This window comes from Pezoporus occidentalis, unplaced genomic scaffold, assembly GCF_034315485.1.
Source record: "Pezoporus occidentalis ecotype Australia unplaced genomic scaffold, CSIRO_AGI_Poc_V1 ctg213, whole genome shotgun sequence".
NCBI classification, from domain to species: domain Eukaryota; kingdom Metazoa; phylum Chordata; class Aves; order Psittaciformes; family Psittacidae; genus Pezoporus; species Pezoporus occidentalis.
Window position 1 is genome coordinate 1,639,482 of NW_026913997.1, and position 27,482 is coordinate 1,666,963.

Sequence of the window (27,482 nt, forward strand, 5' to 3'; positions counted from 1 at the left end):
CAGTTAAGAACTAGATCCGCCACGAAGCAGCTAACAAAAGAGGCAAGACTTGCGTTCTAGCATTTTTAAATTTAAAAATTATAAGGAAACAGAATTATCCATATGTAAATGTACATGCACATTTAAGAATTTATCTATTTAAGAATCTGCAATAGACTGAAGACTGGGGGTTTGTTAAGCTTTAGGTTCAGATCTCCCTTACAGCTCACAAACAGTAAAAGGCAACAGATCAAACTTTACCCTTTCCTTACAAATCTATCTACTAAAGAGAGACATAGTATCTTTAAGGTTGCAATATTTCTTTTCAAAATACATTTTAATAATCTCAGTCCCTAACTTGGGCAGTGCTGTAAAATCAAGCACATTCAATTAAGTTCAATACAATTTTTCCCTTGGCTGACACTCGTTTCAGTAACCTGATTCTCAGGTTCCTCATCTCCCTCTCTTCTACCCCGGATGAGCAAAACAACTCTGCCTTTCTGACAAGTCTAAATAAAGCTTTGCTGGTTACTGCACTGTGGTACATTTCCTATCAACAGAAAACAAAGAGAAAAAAAAAGACTCGTTCACCACTAGAGGAGATGACTCAGAGCAAGCAGGAACTGTTACCAGACTCAGAAAAAAACAATTTTCCCTTGTACTGTGGATGAGCCCACATTATGCTGAGATGAACCCAGATTTGTTTTCTTAGCCCACACCTTCCTAGAACTGAGCCTATTTTCTTACAAAGCAAAATCCTTTTTTTGATCCTGTTAACATTTTCATCTTCACGTTAGTCAGTTTGTGAATAAAAGACTGAAAGATAGAAAGAACTATATTTTAATTTGAATGATAAACTTCTGTGCACATGGCAAAAACTGGAAAGATTTATTCACTTTTTGAGGAGGTCTGCAGCACACTCCACCATGCTTTGAAGTGTTCCCCGAAGTTTACTGCTTCTTTACACTGCTCGTAGGATTCTCGTGTAATCACAGCATGTAGAAATTGTGGAGTTGCTATGAAGAGAATTAACTCTATCCCAGCCAAAACCATTGAAGGATTTTAAGGGACACCATCAGACACTGCATGACTCAACAGTCTCAAGCATTGGTAGCATTGCAAATACCCTCATGAGATGGTGCAAAGCTCTAGTATCTCTTGAGATCCATCCTCCAGTAAGTAGCTCACAGTGCTTCTCAACCTACAAAGCCGGAAGGCAGCACACCAGCACTCCCAGGCCTCACTGTTTTTTTTCCCGTGGCACTACCTTAAGAGGTAGGTTACCACAACAGCCCCAGTGATGTGCCTTCTGGCAAAAGAAACTGCTGCTTAATACCAACACTTCTGTACTAAACCACAGAAACACAGAATCAAGTAGGTTGGAAAAGACCTTTTAAGATCATCAGTCCAACTATTACTCTAGGACTGCCAATGTCATCAGTAAACCATATCACTGAGGGCCTCATCTACACGGTTTGTGAATACTTCCATGGACAGTGATTCCATCACTTCCCTGGGCAGCCTGTTCCAATACCTGACCATCCTCTCTGTGAAGATATCTTTCCTAATATCCAGTCTAAACCTCCCCTGCTACAGCTTGAGACCATTACCTCCTGTCCTATCACTTGTTACTTGGGAGAAGAGACTGACCCCTACCTCTCTTCATCTTCTTTTCAGGTAGCTGTAGAGAGCAATAAGGTCCCCCCAGAGCTTTCTCTTCTCCAGACTGAACAACTCTAGTTCCCGTAGCCATTCTGCCTAAGACTTATTCTCCAGACCCTTCTCCAGCTCCAGTTCTTTTCTGGACTCACTCCAGCACCTCAGTATCTCTCTTGTAGTGAGGGGTCCAGAACTGAACACATTACTCAAGGTGTTGCCTCACAAATGCTGAGCACAGAGGTATGATCACTGCCCTGGGTACACTCCCCTGTACCAGAATCCCATTCCTGCAGAGCTCAGTGCTCTCACCATTTCAATCTTCTTCTTTCCTAAATTCTATCTCAGGTTCTAATGCAAAGAGCTAAAATGGTGATAAAGGGAGAAAAGACTGTCACTTCTAATAATCTCCCAAAGCCCCAGGTGTCTTGGACCCACATATGCACAACTTCTACATATGTATGAGCAGAAAAGGAATCCAGAGACCCATTTGCAGCTCTGGGGAATATCATTAAATAAAGATACACTGAGATGGCGCCTCATTCAGAACATGGTGCCAATACTGGAAAATCTCTGGAATCTACCAAAGATGCTATTTCAGCATAAGGTACAACCTGTACTGCTGCCAGTATTCTCCTCTGTACCACAAATACACAGTAATTGACTAGGGATTTCAACTAATAACATCATAGTGAAGGAGGTAATAAGATATAAATAACAGTACTTCCCGAAGTCTTATGTAGGAAGATGAAGACACTGCATGCACATGCATTCCCAAAAGAATAGGCAGAATGACCCTACAGTAATCCAGACACATTCTCCTCTCCCTACTCACAGAGGGAACCAGAGTAAACCTCAGCACCAAGGGAGCACCACCAGCACAGGAAAAGCAACACAAAGAGGCAGCTTTGGAAGGTTTATCGTTTTCACAACCTGATTGATTTCAAAGGTCACCCTGGAGGAAAAGCCTCAATCTGGTTTCTGCCGACACAGTCATTTCCCAAAGCCAGTAACTATTCCCTGCTCTTGGCACTCACTCAGGTGGTGGGATGTGGGTTGCACTCTGGGTATCTGCATCTTAATGAAAGCCTATTTTACTCCCCCAAAGTCTGTTGTTCATTTGGAGACATGGAGTATTATTGGTTGTTTCATACTGCAGGTCTTAAGACAGGTATAAACTGCAAAGAAAAAGACCTTCTGAGTAGAAATTCTATTACTAAAGAATTATGCCAGAAGTCTGAGATGGTTAAAATACTGAAATAATTCAAACTTCAAAACCATTTGAAATATCTTCTTTTTCTAATCAGTAAAAAAAAAAAAAAAAAGAAAAAAGAGTATGTGGAGTAAAGAGGTGATATAACACACCCACCACAACAGGATACTCCAGCACCTCTTCAGGTCTGCAGTTCTCTGAGTAGAGGCAGTTCAGCTTTTCTGCCCATCTTTTTGATGGGCAGCACTCTAAGTGAGGACCAAGCATTCATCGTAATGCATGTCCACCTGGAAAAAAACACTGCCTCCTTTCTCCATTTCACATTTGAGCTTACGGTGGATGAAAATCCAGAGGAGCCTGTCAGCATTAAAACAGCTTTCCTGTTCCCCTGATGATAGCTCTAGTTTACAGTTTATCACAGAATAAGTCACTGTAAGAGCTCATGCAATAAGAGTCCCAGCCAGTGTGACCAGTCACAACTGTGATGTAGATGTAACCTCTGAGGTGTTACCCTCTTGTTACTCTGAGGTGAAATACTTTCCATTGCATGGCCAAAGAAGAGAACTGAAGATCTGGCGACCCCTCATCTGGAAAGGTCTTAAGAATACTGTTAATTTATAGAAAGCAATATAACAGTTCGTAATGAAAATTCTCTGTCTTTAGGTTGTGCTAATGTAAGCTCTTTACAAAAAGGAATGAAATGCACGTGCCAGTTTCAAGACATTAAGGACTTAAGCCAGCTTTTATCCAGGTATGTGGTGTACAAAAGACTTCATATTGCATTAGCTGTGTTGCATGCCTGCATGTGCCTTATTTAAATAAAAGGAATGTCATACCCAAAGCATCCTTTGAGTAATTTTTATACTGAAGGAAAATATTGAATGTCACAACCAAAACCCTAAAGCAATCTTGGTAGAACTGCAAAATTATGCTATTATCACGGCTGAGGTTTTTACTACCAGCTGGGGAAAAGGAATTGGCAGCGCCGTATCTCACAAGAGATGGGTAGACTTGACAGGCTGATGGGCAAGAGTGACGCACATTCTTCCTCAGCTTCAGTGAGATATCAGAACCCTCCAAAACAATTACTCCCAACAGAAAATGGTCCTAAGACTTGTTGCCAGTCCTCTAGGCCTCCTTCTGTACAAAGGAAATAGTTTTAATTTTTAGCCTGAAAATAAATTAATGTTTTCTTTCCTGCTAAAATAAGAGCTCAGATGCATCACAGTCCATAAGCTGCTTTCACCTCTGGATGAGAATCCCCCATAGTAAGCAGCTCTGCTAGTCAGTACCTGTTCACACGCCCACCAAGGGCCACATCACTGTCACCTTCCTCATCCTGCCCATGCCATGCTGCTCCCCTCTCTGAATGATGGCCAGCCACCTCCCAGTTCTACAGGAATACATCTCCAGACTACAAACCATAACCCCAAGGCAACAACTTACACTTTTTAAAAAGTCATGACTTTTCTTCCTATGTTCTTACCATTCATTTTACCCAAATTTATAAACAAGAGAAGGAGATCACTAGAGGCTGCCATGGGTCTGGTCTACTGGGATGCACAAGGGATGCTTGCTCCACAGGAAACTGGCACACTCACTGGCACACTCACTGGCACACTCACTGGCACACTCACTCAGCCCATACAGGGCAGGGAAGTCCAGGAAACACAAAGGCACAAGCTCCCAGGCCAGGGCGAAGCAACCCTTGTAGATGAGAAAGGAACAGGACAGGCAGGCACGGCGATCTCTGCCAGTCACATTTACAGCTCAGCGTTAGCTTTCTTCACTGCGCACGTATGGGCTACACATTTAACGGGCTGGCTGCACAGACCCATCTCTCCCTGCAGTCAAGGAGAAAAAAAAAGATTTCATTTTCCTACTAAAATAACCCACTTTGCTGCCAAAAAAAATCTTTTTCATATACTCTCGTCTGGATCAGTTTTCATGTATACATTATTAAATATTTAATGGAATAACTATTTCTAAATAACATGCATAATACCTTTTTAAGTGGCTGCAAATATTATATGCATTGCCACATCATGGAAGAGAACAGAGCAGCCAGTTTAAATCATGCTCCCCTTACTGATTTTCACAGCTAAAGTAGTAAAGTACTTGTAGAGAGCTGATACAATAAAATGCAAAGTGAATTTAAATTAAAAGGAAAAAATAAAACACTTAAAGAAACTAACACTTCTCCCCCATTCCTGCATACAAAGATACATGTACCTGTAGCAATTCTGGACACTACACAGTTGATATGTATCTAGACATAGATACACAGCATGTTGGGATAACTGAGAAATGAAAAAAAAATAAAAAGAAGAAAACTGGGGGGAAAAAAGGTTTTTTACATTTTTCTCTCCTAGTAATGTCAGAAATCTCTCAATTTCATCTTGGGGTTTGAACATTAGTAGTTATTCTCTGATGATATTTAGATGACGAGCTTTCAACTACACAATGTTGGTAAAGTCGTTATTTCTACTGAAGAAAATGATCTTCAATCTTTTTGTTCATCATCAAATCGCGACCAAAAGACAACATCATTTCTGAATAGTCCCTGTGTAACACAGATCAGTAGATTGTGGAAGCAACAGATATTTTGCTTCAGTGGATAAAAACCAGGAGAGAAAAAGAGGGGGAATCAGTTCTTAAAACCACAACTTGCGTAACTGTTTTTGCTTAAATGAAAAACAAATCAAGTGATCATTTCCTGGCAGATGAAGCATTACATTCAAACAGAATCTAAGAACTGTATTATTTCATTATTTAGTCCTATCCTTCCTCCCTATCACTCTATTCCTTTTCTATTTAAAATCTTGCTTTTAAAGCAGATAAATTTTGAAGGAAAAATTCTGCCTCAAAGCAGAAGTTGAAAATAGGAAAAATATTAAAATCAGATCACCTTGAAACAATGTATTTTTAAACTTCATGCCCATGCCTCCTCTGCTGTTCAACCTTCTCTCCCAGCAAAACTATTAAATGAATTTGATGAGACTTCCAATACATTTGTTTAATCCCCAAACCCTCCATGGGCGGCTTTTACACGGATTTGCTGGTTTTCAGAGCAGTGGCACAGACCTGGGGGGTGAGCTTCCCAGGTGAGGGCTGAGCCCTCATGAATCCAAGTTCATCACCCGCCACATTGCTAATGAGACAAGTACAGCCCAACACGAGGTTAATTGTCAGAAGCAATAATCCAAATTAAACTGGCCAACATTCAAGTAAAAGGTACCATTTAAATATCCTTTTCAAAGGAAAGCAATCTCACGAGTTTATTTGCCTACCCAACATAGAATTCCAAGTTTAAAAAAAAACCTTCCTCTTCCCCTCTAAGGAACCAAAGTAATTATTTTTAATACTGTGACATATGTTAGACAAAAGTATTAAGGAGGGGGCTTCATTCCACTCCAAGTCTCCACGGAATTTTCCCTTATGTGATCACACATCTGAGCTCAGATTTTACCCCAACCAATGAAGGATTTTTAAAATGATGGCTATTAGCTAATGAGAAATCCTTCCACAAATAATGGCAAAACACGGAAGATGTAGTGTGATGTTCCCAGCACTGAGAAGTATAATTAAAACAATATGGGGAATAAAAACAAAGAAATAAAATAAAAGTGAGAGTTCACGAAAACATTTGAGAAATGGCTCAAGTCAACTCAAAGCTCACTTGGTTTTGGCTGGGACCCTGGGCTTCAGTCTGCCAAAACAAATACAACCGCCCATTTCTTCACGATGCTTTCACCCAGGGAGGGACCTGCTCCTTTACTTTCCCCTGCTATGATAATGACATGCCTGCTAGGATTTGATTGGGGTCCTGATATCCCTGCCCGCCTTTGAAACAATTATTATTTTGTTAATTGTGAGAAGAAAAGGACTTAAGTGGCACCTCGGACTGACATAATAACCAACAGCTTCCAGATAATTGTTATGTGCTTTAATTAAAATAATGCACATCATTTAGGCAAAAAGTTTAAAAATACCTTGGGGGAAAGTAGCTTGGGATATAATTCCACACAGGGAATCTGTATAATTTTGGTTGTAACCACAGAGGAAAAATGTAGAATTTAAGATAGAAATTATTCACTTACCATGCAGAGTTAGTATATAAAAAAAAGCATATTCATCTAATAAGAATGAATGTTGTGGGTGTAGTTACAATGTTTTATGCATGTGTTTACCCATAAGGAAGGACTGCAACATGTATGGGAAAGTAGTTTTCAATTAACTTTTTTTATATTTTTAAAATTATTTGATTCTCTGTCATTTTTATGAAGATAACAAAAGCCAGTGAGCGGATACAAAGGTCCCTTTCAAAGCATTCAGTCATCTATATCTAATCTCTACACTACTGACAGTCAGAAAACCCAGGTTTTCAAAACTCCCTAATTTTAGCCTTGAACATGAAATCATTTTAATTCAGTAATGTGGTGAAAAACCTCTCAACTTGATAATGATACATGTAACAAAAAAGAATGATGCTGTACAAAATACTAGGAAAGACAGTGGATTGAAGTAAGTAATATTAAATGGGAAAAAAACTTGGCTTAGCTTTTAATGATATTCCACAAGTGCCTTTCTTTTTCTAACACAGAGTTCAACTCTTGAATCACTTACAAATGCCTTAGTCTAAGAGGTGGCTGGCAAACACGGTGGCATGAAAAGCATCTTGAATTAAGACTTGGCCAGTTCCAGATGAGGATGATGACTTGAGCTAGTTATAAACATTTTTACATTTCTCTTTTTTTAAATTCCCATCTGGGAAGCTGCTGGTCCCTCTCCCAAACATATCAAATTCAATCCGCAATGCAGAAGCTTTGTTACATTCCATTCTATTCCTTGGATTCATTGTACAATCTACTGCCTACTCAGGAACCCAAAGGGAACATACAGAATGACACTCTCAATGCACTAAATGGACTCTGGAAGTTAGACAGAAGCACATATTTACCTTCCTTCACCAGCACAACAGCTGCTTTACTAGTAGTGCAGCCAAATATGACTTCTTGAAGACAAATAAGCAGTAGCAAAACTGAGAAGCCTCAAGAGTTCTGAACTTTGTAGGTATTAATCCTAGGCTACCGACATGCTCTTGCTGTCCCATTCTTAATGGGCACACAAAAGCAGACAGCAGATGGTCAATTCATAAGCTCAGCAACACTGGCATAGTCAACACAGTCATTGATCTGTGCCCACATTCAGACAACTAGAGGCTGATTCATCGAATCACAGGATGGTTTGAGTTGGAAGGGACCTTAGAGATCATCTAGTTCCACCCTCTGCCATGGGCAGGGAAACCTTCCATTAGACCAGGTTGCTCAAAGCCCCATCCAGCCCGGCCTTGAACACTGCCAGGGAGGGAGCAAGTGTGGACATGGCTGGCTGCTTGTTTTTCCTATTGAGGGCATCTTCTTGCAAAGCAGTAAGAGCTGCTCTGCAGCACTTGGAGTAAGTGGTACACTTGTTACTTTAGTTGCTCACTGGAAAGGGTGATTTTCTTACAGTCATCGATCAACTGAACAAAGACCAAAGATCCCTGGAGTACAGCTAAAGGCAGGACTTAAACCACTGGGTCAACTGCATAAGGCTCTTCCTGGTCCAAGGTAACCTATTTACAAAAAACATTTTTCATTTCTCTTATATGTAGTGGTTTGATCTTTCTGTTTTTAAAATTGACTTTCTCTTTCAGATGTGGGAAGTGGGCATTTTAGTCTTCATTTCTCTCCAAACATTATCAAAGGTTCATAATATAGTCCTACTTAAAAGGAAATACTCGAATGAGCAACTATTACAGATGTAAAGATATAGAACTGCCTGTTTTCAGCATTACAAGCAAAAAATAGTTCCAAGCAGCTTTCCTAATTGGACTAAAAATATGCTAGGTGGCATCCACGCTACCATTTCTGTTTCTGAAGTGTACTCTTCATCCTTCCAGCGGAGATTTGAAGAAGGACACAATTACAGTAAGGTCAGAACCATTAAGTAGTCAAGACACAGAGCGAGGGGGAAATAAGGCAAGCAACATAAAACAGCCTTGGAGTTTCTAATTTCATTTCAAATGAAGAAACATACCACAGAAGTCTCCTACTTGCCTGATGCTTTGCACCTCCAGCAGTCAAGGAGCAAAAGGCACGCAAGGAGCTGTAGGACTCTTATCTGGAAGAAGCCTAATATATCCTGTCCCAATCCAAAGACACAATCCCAGCGAGGCAAGCTGTCATGCAGCTACTTGAGCCAGATTGGTGAGGTTATAGTTATTTACTTCTGACAATTTAAGCCCAAACTGTAAATGCTTATTCAGTCTTCTTACAGCTTTAATAACTCAAGCAAGCAGGATGATGACCACCTTTGCAGGGCTAAGATGCTGTTTACTGCTAGTTAGAATTAAATAAAAGCAGAAAGACAGATTTGGAAAACCTAAAGCACTTTCAAAAAATTATACTCTGCTCCAAGACCTAACACAGTAATAGACTCTCACAGGAATAACTATTTCCCTGGCAAGATAGTGCAATAATGCAATTACTGCCATTTAATTAATTTATATTCTCAAAATCTGTCTCCTTACAATTTCTAAGTATTTCGCTTCAACATCAAGACAGGATTTTCTGCCCCGTTTTGCCATAGCAACCCCTGCAAAAACGGCAGTTGTCTATAAAAAGGGGGGACTTTGAGCACACATGCACAGTTTATATGGTTTGTTCTAGAGCAGGTCAGAGCACAATGGACCTTTTCACCGTGTGGGATTGAACACCAAGAAATCTCACTTCAAGGGCTGCCACGCTCCTCTGCAAAATGAAATGACACTGCTACTAAGCCTGGATGTAATTACAGATATGAAAGGATGGCTGTGAAAGTTTGCTTGTATCTTCCTCTCCCTCCTATACTATAGATGTATTTGCCATACAGCTGTTAACATCCTGAACAAGTGTGCAGCAGACTTAACATTTCCTTTTTGTTTTAAGTGTTAGTATACAGTGGTGGCTGTTAAAGCACATTTACCACTGAAGAATGAGAGCTTTGTCTGTCTCTGTTGCAGGCAGAGCCCTCCCCTGCCTGCCTGTGCAGCCTCAGGCAAAAGCTATACCGGGAAGCCTTGACCTCCGGCCCAACAAGGACACTTAGTAGGGCTAAGGGTAATCCTGACTCCTCCTTGCTCATTCAGTTTCTCGAGCTGTTTGAAGCAATCATTACCAACTCAGCTACATTTTGTGGTCACATTATAAAATGCATCTTTGTTCAATAGTCCAAGATTGCTAAACTCGTTTTATGTGTGGTTTTGAGTAGAGTCACTGGTTGCTCAGACCCCTCAGAGTTGTACTCCCTCCAGTCTAGTCGCAGCAGGGAAAGCACTCATCTTTGGCATTAGTCCAGACGTAGGATGGTGTAACAGAGCAGCATTTGGCCTCTAGTACTCGTTCTCACAAGCTTCTCACAAGCTCCTCACAAGCTAGCCAAGATTTTTTTCAGCCACTTCCATTTGAAAAGCTTTTACCTCAGAGAATCTCCAGCTTTTGTGCAGTCCTAACATGACAACTTCTGGGAACTGAAATATCTACCACTCCTTTTGCGGTACTTCGATTACACCCTCCCAAGTGTAACTTCTCACTACATGTTCCTATAGGCACAATATCTGTTTTAAGAGAGCCTGTGGAATATTGGATGCTGGGATATGGAAGTGAATGAATGCTCCATTATTCACCTTGGTGGTACAGCAGTTGGTTGCTCTGAAGTTTTACAATGCAGCGTATTGCTGTAATGACAACATATGACATCATAAATCTCCCACAATTTCTAAAGCTTCTGACGAATGTTCCTACATAACCACCTTGTTAATAAATGAAAAAAAGTTAATCAAAGAAAAATCGTGTGCACTATTAAAACGTCTACAGACAAGTACTAACTACCTTATGCTTTAAAACCAAAAATCTTTACCTTAAGTTCCAAAGAGGGCACCATCTTGATTTATGGATGCAGTTAATACAGGGAACCCTGCTTTTACATTAAAACCTCACAAAGAAATAACCTCTGCAAAATACAGGAAGTTCGAGTAATACTTCTAACAAGTTCCCTGAAAACAAGAAGTTACTCTATTTCTCTTATTACACCCAAGTGTTTATGTTATTTCAACCACAAACAGTTCAAATTAACAAATATTTTCCCCTTCTTTTAAAATTTTCCTACATACACATATGTATTAGTCAAGCTAAAGACCAACTTCTCCTTGGCAGCTGCACCTTGCCAAAAAGGTGGATGTTTGCCATCCTCACCATCAGTCAGAAACACAGAGAGACACACACGCACACAACTAAAGCAACACCACAACCTACTGTAAGGCTCCTAACCTAAGGCTTCACGTGTCTTCCTACTCTCTGCAGCTTTCTTCTTCCTCCAGTCTTAAGGAAAGTAAATGAAACCATGTCAAAACTTACATATATTAAAACAAACATGCCACCCCATTTTCAGTCTAGAGTTCCACCCTTCTGCCCTCTGAGGACACAAGTCATCCTTCTCCATGACTGCAAAGGTAGGAAGATTCCTGTGGGTAATTTCTATTTTGTTGCCACAGTCTAAGTCACTGTGTCTCAGGTATTCACATAAGCAAGCAAGAACCTAAACCCAAGCTTCAACAATGTATTATAAAAATAATCAAATTAACTTTGAAGATTGTTAAACAAAAACCATCCTGCAAATGGACAGATTTTATATAAAGAAAACTGCAGGAAAATGGCTTTGGCCTATCCCTTCTGTAGCTAAATAACTCACTCCAGAATAGCTGTATTGAGTTTTGTTTTTCTGTACTGGGACACAGCTGAAAAATTAAATGGGCGGAACACCCCAAACAAGCTTTCTGCAAACAATCAATAGTGGTTACTGATCCCATAGATAAACATATCTGAAGCTGTGTTACCTATGCTCCCAACATATTATTTACCTCTTTAGATAAAACAAGTTTGAAATGTAGCTTGAGATACGTCTGGAAATAAAAGTCAACCTCTGCCTTCAACTGCATCAGTGGAATTCAAAAACTCCCCTGACTTCAGAATCATTTGATTTTATTTACACTGCTGTAAATTAGAACATGGCTTAATTGTCTTGTAAAGAATCCCTTGTTGAAGCCACAACACCAACAAATTATGAGCACTAACATCACTGAATGTGATGATTTTCAACTCCACATCAGACAACTGGATGCCTGTTTAACTTTTGCATTTCACTTAGCCTTCACCCCAAGACAGACCTTTCTAGTTTCAGTTTTGGCCTTCTTACAGTAGTACCAGAACACTGCACTTAAGCTTCCATCACTGCAAAGAATATTTGACCCTGAGATATGCACGTTACACTTAAGTTTTAAGAAGTTAGGCCATTATCTCTACTATCTCTACTACTACCAGCTTCTTCACTTCTGTTCTTAACTCTTCCTACTAAAGAAACAAAGCCCCAAATTATATTGTCAGTTCAGACTCTTCCTGGCTCCTAAAAGCATGTTCACGGCTTCAGTATTTCTTGTACTTTCCCATCTCCCTCTTCATAGGCCATCTAAGAGAAAGCACTGCTTTTTCATAACCTTTGCTAAACTCCATTAGCTCCCTTAAGCCACTTTCAGCCCCAGTTTGTGCCAATCACCATGAGGTTCTGCCAGAACATCAGTAAGACATTAAAGAGAACATGTCATTCCAAGGAAATATTTAATCTTCTATTTTTGCAAGTTCATATTGCTGTGCTGCCGACAGTAGGAATGGGACAACAAGATAATAGTACTGAAATCCTCTTTTTTCTGGGAAGAATTAGAAAACATATGAACTGTCCCATAATATTCAGTGGTTTGCTGAGCATGACTATGGTCCAGCCGCATGCCATAGTGTATATATAGCCTTACAAGTTTATAACATACTGAGGTTTCTGCTTAATTTAAATCTCCTACTGAATTCTAGTATCTAGTTCTCTCGTTTCCCCATCTCCACACATCCCCCACCGGCACTCAGTGCCAAAGGCTCAGAAATAACCAAAGGGCCACAGGAGGCCCCAGGCATGTTTGAAACCAACACAGAGGATGACACTGTCACGTGCCCGCACATCCGCAAAGTATGTGCTTCAAAGAGCAAAGCTGTATCCCAAAGTTACCCACTCGCTTCTTTTTGTTCCCAGCAAATTAAAATGCTTGGATTCTTTCTATTCCACATTCTCATGCCAAAGATGGGATCGTGCTCACAAGCTTCTGATGGAATCCTCTAAGATTTTATTTTTTATCTGTATAAATTGAATTTTTAAGGAGAAGCTGAAGCTCCCCTCATCGAGAAGTATGGGAAAGAGAATGTCAAGAATTAACAACAGTATGTATTCTACTCCCACACAGGGTTAATTTTTTTTCTGGATAGCACGCAGATTTCTGTCCCACCCATCAGATGAGCTGCTATACTCCTATTAGCATTCTGGCACCTCCTTCTGTACAAACGTAGCCCTTTTTCTATAAGGCATGTTATATAAAAGACTTAGTCCAGCAAGCACCGAAAGGAGGAATTTTTTTCTTGCTTCCAGATTTAAACTCATCACTCCTTGCATCAGACAGCATTTTCTTCCTCCTAAATACTACATCACTCAACTAGCTGGATGTAAAAAGACATTCAGGAGGTGTATGAGTTCAAGGGAAACCAGGACCAGCCTTCCGCTGTAGAAACACTGCCACAAGGCCTGGCCAATGGGCCAACAATCCATGCCAAAATTAGGACATATTCCATCTTCCTTCCTGTTAACTGCACCTCTGGGGAAAACCTGCAGGTTTTATAAAAGACAAATGCTATGTTGATATAAGAAGTTGTTTTATAATAAACCAATTACATTTTGTACCTAACAATGTGGACTAGGGGATTCACAGTTACTACAAGATACGCATGCTACAGTTACATCGCTTCATATGCAAATTTAGATAGACATCTTGCCATACAGAACACAGGACAGTTTTAATAGTCCTAAATACAGTTCAATTAACAGCAGCTTGCATCCATACCAACTGCCTGGATATATGGCCAGATAAAATCTAGACAAAATGCTAAGCGCTCAAAGGAAACAAAGTGCACGCTGTCTGGTAACTGGAGTTAGCACTGCCATCACGTAATCCTTGGTGAAAACAGGAATTCTGATTTCTTTTTTAATGTATTGCGATCTGTTAAAAGTCATTCCGTTTAAACAGCATTGCACAATTTCCAGACAACTGAATCTGTGAAAAAAGCCTTATGGCTCTGTGTCAGGTCTTTCCACATTATTATGGTGCAAAGGCTACATAAATTTATCTCCTTCTAATTCTGGATTTTTTAAAATATCAAGACACTGGGGTTTTTTTTCCATCTGCAGCTAAGACTTCTCCGTCTCCCTTGAATTTACATGCAAAGCCAGAGTTTATGTCAAGAAACACGGATGAAGAGAAGGATGCAGAAGCCTTGAAGACGTTTGACAGCAATTTTGTTCTGTAACACCTCCTCTTTCCACAGAATCCATGCGGTGACCATAGGGCACCACAGTGCCTCATCAGTACTAAAGCTGTACCTACAACTCCATCTCAGCCTCACTTCAACAACAAGAGGAAAGAGTCTGACAGGTACTACTTACACTACAAAAAAAATCACTGCTTTCCCTCACAGAGACATAACATTACTATTACAAACACCACTTGCTCCCTTGGCTGTCTCCCTTCTTTTCTGCTTTCTCCCTCCCCACTTTCCTGTACAGACACACTCAAAACTGTAAAGCAAAAAAGTCCTTGCAAAATGAAATTTTACTAGATAGCTACAGAAAGGTAAGGGGGGAAAAAGAATCATGTTTTTATGGTAAATGAAAATACTCCTTAACATTGTTATTGAAATCACTTTGGATTATTAGGCCTAAATGTTTTTACTAGTGCAATCCACACTTCACCAAAAATGATGCAGTTTTAATCTCACGTCACTCAAACCAGACCATGGAAGCTGTCCAAGTATTACATTTCTGTCCTACTTGCCTTTATAAGGTGCCATACTACCCTTCTGGGCTCCCTTCTAGAAAAAAAGAATCATAAATGCATGCATACATACATCGAGATTCAGACAATCTGGCATCCATCTTTCAGTATCTGAGAAAAACAATCAGCTTAACAGAAGCAGCTTTGTACAGTAAACTTCGTAACAAAAGTACTTCTGGATATATAAATAAAATAACATCTCTATTATACAATACCAAACTAATCCTTGTGATAAATTTATTAATTAAACCCTCAAAAGGTCACTAGAATATTAATTCATTCTTTTATGGACAATCTACTTGCACTAAATATTATAATAGGGTTTAATCTAATCTGGTTAGATAGACATTGGGTAACATTTGAACAGTCTTGACACCAACACTGACACAGTTTAGTAAAAAACGGTAAATTTACTATAAGCCATTTTAAATTTTCAATGACAGAATAAAACCCATGCAGAGCAGTTACAAAAAACAAATCTTTAATAATTGCTAGTCTCTACTGAATTCTGCCATAGTCATAATGTTCAATCCTGAAAGTAATATATCAGTTTATACTGGTAAATATTCAGTTGTTGACAAAGAACACCTACCGGTTATGCTTTAGGGGCAGCAAGGGGGATTTCTTCAAGGTTCCTCCAGAAGTCACCACAAGGGAACTGCAGCACTATGGCATCCTCTGTGGTTATGTGGCACTAACGGGGCTACAGCCGGACCTACATTTCCTTTACATCAGGGAAATGGCCATCTCCAGTACAGTGTCATATACATTGATCATACTTCCCCACTAAAATCCAGATTTGCACTCCTTCACCGGTGTGCTCTAGTCTAGACTGGAGCATCTCTTACCTAGCTGGAAACTACCATTTTACATACAGCAAGTCACCTTTTAAAAGAACACTTTTGAAATCAACAGGTCTTTCCTCTGAGAACAGCAAAGTTCTATGTTTGATCCACGAGGCAGATCCCGCTACTTCTATGAATGCACATAAAACATATTTCCTTTGCAACAGATTTATCCCATTCTGCATAGGGGGTTATTTTATGGGCGGGGCTGTTTTTTGTTGATTTGGGTTTCTTCGTTTCATGGCAACTAGCTGTAAAACACCTTAAGATGCATTGCTAGTATGACTGCTCAACAAAGAGCACTTTGCATCTTATTGTAAAATATTCAGACACTCAACCCAAACAAATGGTGTCTGTAATAAAAATACTGCCATGTATGTTCATTTGTACTAGAACAAATCAGTTTTATTTGTTCATTTTGTGTTTTAGTGTCATAGGTCTCTTAGAAAAGATAATTTATAATTCCTTATGCAATTAGATATGAAATTAAGTCATCTTACTCTGCAGAAGAATTTATAATAAAGAGACCAGGTTCAACCAGCTCCGCTGAAAATATTTTGATAGCATCAAAAAAAAGAAAAAAGACAGCATAAAAATCTTTAGTGTTTTAACAAATTAACACATGCCTTTTGGGTAAAGTACTGTACATGCTGTTAATCTTTTAATTAGGGTCTCAATTTCACATACACATTTATGGTAGGGGGGATTTTCAGTGATCAGAAAAATGCAAATGCATGGTGTTACTATGCTCTTTTTGCAGAGATAGCAGAGAAAAAAATATAGTATGTGTATCCCTCTACTTAAAAGCTCCACAATAGAATATTAATAAACCTTTGTGAATATTACCAAAGAAATACCGTTCTTCATTCTTGTAAGCAAACAAACACAGTTTTTAAACTGAGGGGGAAAAACAGACTTGTTCTCCAAGCTCAAGCCACAGAAAAAGAAACTTTTATGTTTGTAATGCATGTAGTTTTTAGACCCATCATCAACATTTTAAAATGTGTAATTGATGCTATCTATATAAATGGATACATAAACAGTGACGTGTGAAACACATTCTACGGTAGCATTTCACAAAACGCCAATTTCCTCGTGCTGACTGCCGCACAATTCTGCCTAAACATCTCCTTCCAGGATCTTGAAAAGATTTAGTATTATCTATAGCTCATTATTTGATACATTCTTTTCCTCGAGCATTTGGTCCATCCTCAGTTTCAACACAAGATAAACACTTTTCCCCCCACGGACTATTTCACAGATTCTATAGCTGGTGCCGAAAAAAAAAAGCCTACTCAGAAAGGCAGACAAATTGCCATCAGTTAACGATCCCTATGCCAAGGGACATTTTTAGCATGGAGTTGTCACTGTGAAAGTAGGAACTATCTACTAGCTATCCCACATAATGATTTTTGTTAGAAAAAGGAAGAAGGCCAAAATGTGGCTAAGCAGCAAATATATTACAAAAACAAAGTATGAAAGCAATTTAGCTAAGAATCCTGACTGGCACACGCGTTCTCCTCCTAGCCTGCTTGTTTGAATTTAACTCTTTATTAGGAACTGTGGAAACAGCTAGGTGAAGTCAAAGATGCTGCACATACAAAACCAGCGAATAAAATGGAATACAATACAGACCACAGATCCCAGGATTACTATAGCTCTATTGCTTAATAGATAGCTGCTTCATCCTAGAAGCATTATTTTTCTGTTGGAATAAAGCTGAAACCATAAATACCCCAACCTCATCTAACTTGATGCAATGCCTTTCTTATAATCACATCGTCTACATAAACCAAAGGTATTCATTGGCGAAAGGGAAGAGTACAAGTAATTCTCCATAAGCCCTGCACCAGTACAGATAGGTAAAGACACTCATCCTGAATAATGAAGTAGTTCAGTGGACAGGAGGAGGACCTACACACCTGCTTCTCCCAGTCACAGCTTGAATTCGAACCATCATCAGTACTCTCTGAGTGGGTTCCCAGTAAGCTGGACAGTAGGTAAAAGGAGGTCAACAGCATCGTTTTTTGCTCGTCTTTTTCCATTATGTTAATATAGACATTTAACCCGCTGCAGACCCCCAGTGGCAAACAAGGCAGGAAGGCAGACTGCCCTTGTAAAAGTCAACTGGTACAAAAAGATGCAAACATCAAATACATTTGCTGATTGACAACAAGTGTATTTGATGTTACTTTATATTCCAGTAAGGGCCAGGAGGATTAAAGCCAGGTCCCTTCTACAATGCTCACACCCAGTGGTAAGAAACCCTCCGAACTGACCCTTTGCCAGAAAGATCTTTCCTATAGAGACACAGAATAGGGGTCAGCGTGTTTGCACTCTCTTTCTTTTTAAACTAGGGAACATTTTCTGTTTAGCCCTTTACATTTTCTCCCCTTACTTCGTTTGGTTTTCAGTCTCAAACCGAACTGGTTTCTATGATTAGCTTGTCAATATGGTTGAAGGGGACTGCAGAGTACTGTCTTATACTGTAAGTTTGCAAGGGACCCCGTAGCCAGCACCATTGCTCTCCACACGTTCAAACCAATTCCCCTTCACATGTGCAGTGAGATCCAGACTGGGGCAGAGATGACAGTAAGAGTTCAGACAGACCAGCCAGCAGAAAGAGCTCTGCTTTCTCCCCAGCAGCATACCCATCATAAATGCTGCATAGGGGAACCTATGCTCAAGGCGAACCAGAGACCCTAAAAGTTGAGATGTGCAGCTGAGATAAGCAGAAACCAACCCGGTAGATGTACCCTGCCTCTGCTAGTTTAAAGAAAGAAGCAGCTGAAGGTGGGCTCAGCTCTGTGCCCCTGTTGGGAAGGCAGATGGAGCAAGGCAACATGCAGCTGGAGTGAGAAGCATTCCCTCATGCCATAGGATTAAAATGCTGCTTCCCTTATCTAGATCAGGATCAAGGTGGGGGCAAAAAAAGCCTCAGCAGACAAAAATGTCTAAAAAAGAAAAGAAAAAAAAAAAAGGAGGGGGCAAAAAAAGCTACCTTAGCACATTAACCAGCACCAGGCTTTGCTCTCCTCATACAACTGAATGTTCAAATACTTAGCTTGTTTGCTAACAGGCTGCGAGCTGCATCTCATTTTCTTTCTCTGGACAGGGGAAGACCTAGTCTAACCTGATTTATTCCCATTTCTAAATACAGCACTGTTTCATGATCAGATTTTATTTTAAATTAAAATTAATAAAGACCATTTCCCAATTTTCCTCAGAAATACCAGTGGTTCATGGGCTTGTGGGCTTAGCTGAGAAGTTGGGAAGAGGGCCAAGAAAAATCAGAATTTATTATATGCTCGTCTAAGTTTTTAATTGAGTGCACACAGGCCTTTTGGAGTGAACCTGATTTTTATTTTACCCCAAACTACTATAAGGGCTGCTGTGACACAAAAAAGACTGTGGCTCAATTTCCCCAGAATTTCTTCATTGGTTTATAAAGCTGGCAGAATATGTGAAAATCCTTACTTGAAGAACACAAGTCTTGAAGAAACTTCTGTCCTGCAGTACTATCTTTCTGCACACGGCCTGCAATGTAAAGTGAATGGAAAGCACTAAAGAATACAGTCCTCATCAAACAGAAGCACCGATTTGCTGTTATAGCCTTAGCAGTTTTTCTCAGAAACAAAAGGGAGAGATAAGAAGAAAAGGTTTAATGATTTCTACCCATAGCACAGCTGGAGTTTGATCCATGGAACAAATGCCACATACACCACTGCAACAAGAAGCCACCTCCAAAGCATGATGCGTTTCAAAGTACTTGGCCTCAAGCTCCCACCACAGGTACGTGGAGTCTCACAGACACAGAGGGAAAGAAGAAAGGGTGTTTCACTGGGACGGCCAAGGCCCGCGCTGCTCTCTCCTTTCACCCCTGCCTCCTCTCCTGCTTGCCAGTGGTGCTGTGCTCAATCACAAACCACAAACAAGATGGAAAGCGGCTGTCAGAAGTGCTGAGCTGTTCAGGCCTACCTTTAGTTACTCTCCTTTAAGCTGTTCAAACACTAATAAATTACCCATTTACTTATACAACCCAGATGTTTGCCATCTAGAAAAATAGATTATTATTTGTAGAAGGTTTTGTTCCATCACAAGAATCCTGTAAATAATATATTGGGATCAGAAAGCCAACATCACATGGCAGCTTTTACACACAGGAGCATGGCGGGGTGGCAGGGAAGGAGAGGAAAGAGAGACACTTCCTGACCACTGGTTAGATGTTAAGAACTTTCACAGTGACCTTATCAAAAACTCAAGTATTCACTAGAGTTCATGCTGTTGGGATAATGAGGTTACTTAAAATAACACTACAAATGGAGAATGAGGCTGACAAGCAACCTGAAAGGTTGGTTTACTAACTGGATTTTGATCTTTTTTTCCCACATATATACTACACTGTGATATAAATTTATATTTGTATGTGTGTATATGCATAAAATACACGTGCACATTTATACTCTATATTAAGCTGTATTATATGTGTTTATATATAAAACAAAGTAAAACATAAAATACAGTCCATTTTACATATATTACATCCTAACATTACTTTGTATGTCATGTTTTTCCACAAAAAAAAAAAAGAAAAAAAAACAAAACACTACTCTTAATAAACCCTACAAATATAAACAGCCTCAAAGTCTACCTCTCCTTTCATTTTTTACATAAGATTTCTTTAGAGTTCCAAGCAACATTTAAAGAGAACACTGGGGCTCTGACTGAAATGGGATGAGATGCCAATCCTTTAACAACAGTGTCTTTCAAACCCCGTGTGCATTATGCACTGAAATGCCTATTAAAAAGAAGGAAAAAAATGAAAACAAAGAAGGAAGAGGTTTTCAATATTCTCATTAAATTCTGAGTTTCTGTCATGGTTCCTGTAATTGAGTTTCACTTACAGTTGTCATGAAGTTTTGTAGGGTAGACAACATAATGATTTGATGGTAAATGTCTGTATATATAGGCAGGGAAATACATATCTGAGAAGTACTCAGACCACTTTCTCAAACATCAGGGAGAAAGACAAAGACTACAACTCAAGCAATGTACAGTTCAAGAAGGAGGAGCTTTTACAAGGAAAACTTTGATCCGGATGGCTGAATATTGCTGCAAGAAATCCAGTCTTGGCAATCCCAGACAAGTTGTCATGAAATTGCAAGATGTCCATTTAAGTCATACCCCTCACACATATTACTGCTAAATGGGTCTTTTACTGGATACCCGAAACTGGAGGCAAGAAAAAAAAACTTACCCATTAAAAGTGTCCCGAGTAGAAGCAAAGGGGGCAAAGGGGATTACTAAGGTAAAGGAGCTGTTAATTATAGATGGAATAAGACCAAACTGCTGAAAACTGAACCAAAGAGGGCTGGGTTGCTTGCTTGCAATTGTTTTAAGACCCAATGGTTTAGGCTGGTGATGATACTCTGTAGCAAAAGAGTTTGAGCTGAGAGAAATTGAGCAACTCTACACAGACTGACAACTCTGTTAGGTGAGACCACTGGGCTATCTCTACAAACAAGAAAGTAGCAAGCAAACAGTAACAGAGCCAGGAAATGACCCAACATTCAGTCTGCTGATCTCTGCATTTTCTTGTTATTTATGTCATTGTATCACTAGTGTCTCCTATAATGCTGACTAGAAGGTCTTTGATCACATGAACAGGGAGCCATGTCTATGACATGCAGATGACGCTAAACTTGGCAGAGGAGACAGAAGATCCCAGATTATAGCACCCTTGTAATTTGTTGCACATTGTTCACAGGAGAAGCCTGATCCCAGCTTTCCTCTCATTTTTTCCATACCTTGCACAAGTGTTAAAAATAGCGTATCTGGTCTTTCCAGCTGCAGCAACCCTAGCTGCATACATCAAGCACAGTTTAGCAGAGTTTCACCACACTTTTACTGTACTTTTCTAGATACAGAAATATAAAACCAGCTTGTACATGTTCAGTACAGCCCTTAGCTGGTATGTTCTGCCTTTACCTGACATTCAATTGGAAGCTATTGTGGTCCTGGAGACAGCACAGATGGGAGTATTTCACAGGATCTTTCCGTACTAATCATCTGCTTAGGTCCTTCCAATTGCCCCAGAGCCCTACCCTCCTAGACCAGTTTAGGCAAATCCTCATCAGTATTTACACCCTTCAAGTATTTGTCCACATGGTTATAATCCTGTAAGCGGCAAGATGCTCACACTGCTCTCACAGAGGCTACCCAGAGTGAAGGAGCCCAGCATTCAGGCTGCCACATTCTCACACATAGCAGTCTGAGGTTTGGGCTGATTTGCTAAACGTCACCATATCAAACAAAAAATGCCTTTGCTCTGAAATACTACTTAAATACAAGCCACAAGTGCAAGAGGCCTCCAATTAACAGCAGAGACCAGGGCTGAGCTCACCTATTTAGACACCCTTGAGGGAAATGAACACACTTGCAGTCTGGGTTCCTTCCTGCCCTAGCCACGTGCACTATGGAGCCAGAGGAGAGCCCTTACATGTCTGTGTCTTGGTTTCCTTGCTACACAGTCAGGAGAGCCACCTTTCACTCTTGCTGTGGCTCCCTGCGAGGACAGCTCCACTTGGTGCTCCAGAGCACAGCGCTCTGCAGAAACACCAAAGCCAAGTCAAGCCTGTCTTACAACTTCCCATGGCTGCAAGCAACATTAGAGCCCCACAGGCGAGGCTGCTAGAGAAGGGCAGCTGGTCCTGAGATACAGCTCTAAAGGCATGCCATTAGGGCAGGGGTACCCCATCAGCTCCTCTGGCCAGGCACTGACTGGCAGCAACAAAGTTCTCCTCTTCCTCACTACAGTCATGCAAGGCTGATGGCCAATGTTGTCTGATCTCAGCTCACTAAATCCCAATCACCACTGAGCATCACTCTCCTCTGTGCCCAGCTACTGCAACTCCACACGGCAAGGCAACATACTTAAACCTTTTCTGTTTCTTATTCTTGTCTTACACCTTCCCCACTGATCACTGCCAGCCTCTCCTTCCAGCCCTCCACTCTGACCGGCCACCCCCAGCTCTCAGTACACAGCACGAGAAGAAACCCAACAGCGTGATGAGAGGCCTCCAAGGCATTAATGCAAGGCACTGCCTCCTGCAATGGCTCTGCTCCTGGCAATACATTGCTCAAGAATTAGGGGGCTTGGCAATCTCTACAGTGACAGGAATGGGAAAGATCTACTGTTTCTTTTGCTCTGTGTTAACTTCTCTCCACTATTTTCTCACCCCTCCTTCTGCTCCACTTGGCATCTCAGCACCATTTCACTCTTGTGTACACCCCTTTTCTTGTGTGGCCACACACAGCAAGTGATCCAAGCAACCACTTGGACTGCCCAGACACAGCAGTCAAGGCAGTCACTCTTTGACTCCAGTGCCCTGCCAACACACCTAGCAGAAGCACCTGGGAGGAGAAGGCCCATTCAGCTTTGCAAGCTTTTGCAGATAATGTACACCAGTTCTGTGTATATGCTTACAACAGCTCACAAGGAACCAGTCAAAAGGAAAAAAAAAAACACATATATACATATATCCACAAGAAATCACACTATTTTCTTTTCATATAGATTTTAAGAAAGTAGAGCTTGCTAAAACCAAACTAGCACTGCTCTTCCTCCACCCTGCAAGGAGGAGGGAATCGGCTTTCACAGCAGGTCCCAAACCTGCAGGACTGCACACAGGTACTCTAGATTGCAGCTACTGTCATACTACTCTAGTCCCAGCACTCAGCACTACGTACTGTATGTAGCCCCTACTAGTCCCCTTCTCTTGCATAGCCCAGTTAGAATATCCCACCCACAAAAAAATAAAATAACATGAAATTGCATCAGGGCATGTAAATTTTATTAAACTACACACAGAACAGGTGCCCCTTTAAAGCATGACTCTCTTCCTCTCTGGAAGGCACATGCAGCAGGTTCCCTAGTGTCAGGTGTAGACTCAAGTGATGAAAGAAAAATACATAAATGTTTATTAAACCTTTGTTGCCATTCACACCACCAACTTTCACACCCCAGTGCCAAGCTGTTAACGCATTCCCATGCTGTTCCAGAAGACTTTTCACAGCTCCTGTCAGAAAAGGGAAGTTTCACGGGGGCAGCACTCGCTGGAAAAGTCTCTGCTCTTGCCACCATCAACAAAAAATGTTCACAACCAGCTGTTTGTGCAGTAAGTGTGTCCTGCCCAAACTGTGTGGGAATAAAGAGCTTCTTCCAGCGAGGCATGGACTTTCACTTATACATCCTGATACATGTTTGACTCAAGATTGTTTATGCTGAGATTCCTCTCAATTCACCTAATGGATAGGACTAAAAATTAGCCGTGATAAGCCAAGTGACCATCGGTTGGTCTGTGAGGCTTCAGGCCAGGTGCCAGCTGTGTGTGCAGGCTGCAGCTCATACGCTCACACAACAGCATCACCTCCTTGGAGAGCTCTGCTGCTGCTCAGGCAGGCAGTCCCACAGCACTGCCCCTTGGGGCGTACACACCCCTCAGGGATGCAACGCAGCACCCACCCCTCTGTGCCACATCTCCTTTCTGGCACCCAGGCTCTGCTGTATTGCTGTACCGCTGGCAAGTGTGAGGCAGGGCCCCTCAGCGAGGCGCGCACCACCTGCTCAAGCCTCAGCAGGGCTGTAGAAGTGCCATGGCGAACCGCAGTGAAGGCGGTGTGAAATTGCACAGCAATTCTCTCTGCTGCCAGAACTCCCCTTTTCCCCCACAACTAGCTCTTTTATCTGCCACTGGAGACCCTGTTCTAAAAGGAATAAGCAAAGGCAAGATGTTTCCCACAAGATGAACACTGCTACTTCTCTCAGTACTCCAAAACAAGAGGGGGGCGAAGTGAAACACTTTCTCAGCTCAAAAGGTGACAATTATTACATGCTACATTACAGCTTAGACGGCTTTTACAATACAAAAGCTTTGACAAGCTCATATTTACTTTGTCCCTGAAGCACATGGGGACACCTACTCATGTCAGTGTTTTGCACAGCATGTTGTTCAAAGGTTTATCATTTTGAAAAATGCACCTGAGGATCTTCAGCTTCTCATGCAGATCCTGTAATTCAGCTGATCATAAAGCATGAAGAACTAAGTGACTGTTTATCAATGTACATTGCTAAATGAAATTAACCCAAGCACTAGAACAGAAGCAGGCTGTTCCTATAGCCAGAATGAATACAGCAAGTAGCTTTATTTTTCTTCTCCAAAGATCAGAAAATTGTGCTCCTAAATAAATCCTTATAGCAACAATTTAGCAGCATGCTTCTGTCAACCTCAGCTGACATATTATAGCCCAATATTATGTAAGTTTTCTCATTTATCTAAACAATCTGAGAGATCTGTCAGCTCCCTCTCTCTGCCTGTACCTCATCTCTCAGCTTGCAGACAGCTAGTGCAACATACTACCCAGCTTCACATATTAAAATCAGTGTGACCTGCATTATTTGTCTAGGATGCATAGAAGACTTTGAAGAGCTGATCCTTCAGTGTGAAGGTAAACTAAACTGACCAAGTAAGAGATTTGTTAGCTGACAGATCTTTAAGGTACTTTCTGTTGTTTCTAAATATTATTCCATCTGATGCTTTCTAGTGAAAGGTAATTGCTGCCTTAAAAACAAAAACGCCAAAGTCTTTTCTTTAAAGACTAATTACAACAATTCAAGATTCAACTTTTATTTTCTAGATGAGTTATTCGAGTGACACATCAAGTGACAGATGAGTATCTGAACCTGCTCATTGTCAAAGCCTGTAGTTCAAAAACACAGTGCCCCTTTCCTCCCCGAATGGTCACTAATTTCCTTTGTGAGTCAATCTGTTTCTCCTCCTTGCTATTCTCACAACAGAGAGATGCTGCAAAAGCAAGGTTCCCCCAGGTGAGATGTTCAGCCAGTGTGGATCACTGCACTGAATGGCATGCCTCCTTGGAGCAGGTTTCTTGCAAAGCCCATTCCCCTTTGTAACTGCCAAGAATCAAATCTTAGCCACCTAATGCAGCATGTTCCACACGTTAGTTCGCAACACATTGAGCAACTGTGTTAACTGAGATGGATAGTGCTGTCAAACCGGAGGCTGGCTCACCAGGATGGAAACAGTGGGATATGATGACCTTTTACATTCAGAAGAAAAGTGTCCCTAAAATGACATGAAACATTTCATATTAAAAACCAAAACAACTACCTTCTTGCAGAGCTTTTACTATCCTGTTGTGCAAATAAACACGTGTGTGAGCTCTGCCTATGTAAAGAACCCGAGCCTCTCTCTCAGAGCAGAGGCTGACAGAGGAAATGAATCATTATCACCCTGCTTGGAAAGAAGTTTGTACAAGGAGCCTGTGCTATTAACCACTGCCTGGAACTCCTGGATTCAACACCACTGCTGCTCCCTCTGTTTGCACGTTCAAATGCCTAGCTATACAAAATAACTAAAACCAATACATAAAATCCAAACCCCCAGGCAAAGCTTCTGTTACACTATTCTAAATGCACACTGGTTTTATTGGTAACATGGAGATGAAACTGAAACTTACAGGCTTCTCATCCAAAAGAATAAGAACTGAAATAACCTGTTTAGTATAAAAGCCTCTTGAAATGCAAAGTTCATTCTGGGAAGATTTTTCCTAACCCACCACCTGCTGCCTATCTCCTTCAAGATTAGAATTTTAGGTTTGTTTTTTTCAAGCTGATATTTTGGGTTGAGAGAGGAAAGTTTTGTTTATTTTAAGATTTCACTGCTACTGGAGATTCATCTCTAAGTGGAAGAGAATATAGAGCTTCACAAAAGGCTTTGCAGCAATATAGTAGGTAAGTGAAAACAGAGAAATCTGCCTGTACTTTTTAGCACTACAGCTACTGGCCATAAAGAGAGCATGTGTATATGTATATATAAAACCATTATATACAACATATAATTTTAAAAATGAAAGACTACAATATGTTGTTCAAAATGGCCCTGATACAAAGAGAAATACTAGATACTATCTAGCTGTACACCTAGAGATTCTATCTAGCTCTTCTGTGCTGACTTCCTCAAAGCAGCAACCTGCCTCATACAAGTGCGTCATGAATATCATCACCACATTTCACACTTCAGCAAGATCCAGCTAATGCTTTCTAGGCAGGCCAACAAGGTAGGGCTGCTTGTACACCTAGTTTAAGATTAAGCAATCAACACAACTGATATAACCACTTCCAAGATTTGCCACCAATTTTCTTGCCTACTCCTTACATTGAATAACCTCAGATGCCATCTTCTGCCAGTGCAGAGAAGGGGGAAAAGAACTTTATTGAATACCTTGTGCCTGAGCTGCAGAACTGTGGGAATACCCCAGAGCCAGGAGCGCTGTCTCCACCAGCTGGCTAAAGAGCACATCTTTGCGAACCAGAACGAACTCAGCATGTTCTTCTCGATTATCGTATTCAAGAGAGGCGTCCGACTGTTCCACCACACAAAAGACTGGAATCATCAAACCTAGATGGGGGGGGGGGGGGGGAAAGCAAGCAGAGCATCAGTAAGAGAAGAACAACAAGTGTGTCATACATCTCTGGTTAGAGTTGTAAATTAAAACACCTCCTAGAAGGCTCATCTTAAGTGGAAATCTGCCTTTTTTTTCCCTGTGGGATAGCTTTTGCTTTCTTTCTAAGGGAAATACTGAAGTCTCACCACTTGACTCATTTAAAAACCACACTAAAAGCTCCAGAAAATACAATTCAGGAACAGAATCACAGTCAGCATGAGGACAAACAAGATTTCCTAATAAGACCTTTTCAACATTGCAG

At 40.7% G+C, this 27,482-nt stretch overlaps 1 protein-coding gene across 4 annotated transcripts in view; it reads right to left on the reverse strand.

The window, feature by feature from the left end:
- SATB2 (SATB homeobox 2) overlaps window positions 1-27,482 on the reverse strand; it is a 140,216-nt gene that overhangs the window by 83,217 nt on the left and 29,517 nt on the right. For all 4 annotated transcript variants that reach the window (XM_062619731.1, XM_062619732.1, XM_062619730.1 and 1 more), the window contains one exon: window positions 26,998-27,174. In XM_062619731.1, coding sequence (XP_062475715.1) covers window positions 26,998-27,174 — 177 coding nt within the window. The remainder of the gene's footprint in view (window positions 1-26,997; window positions 27,175-27,482) is intronic.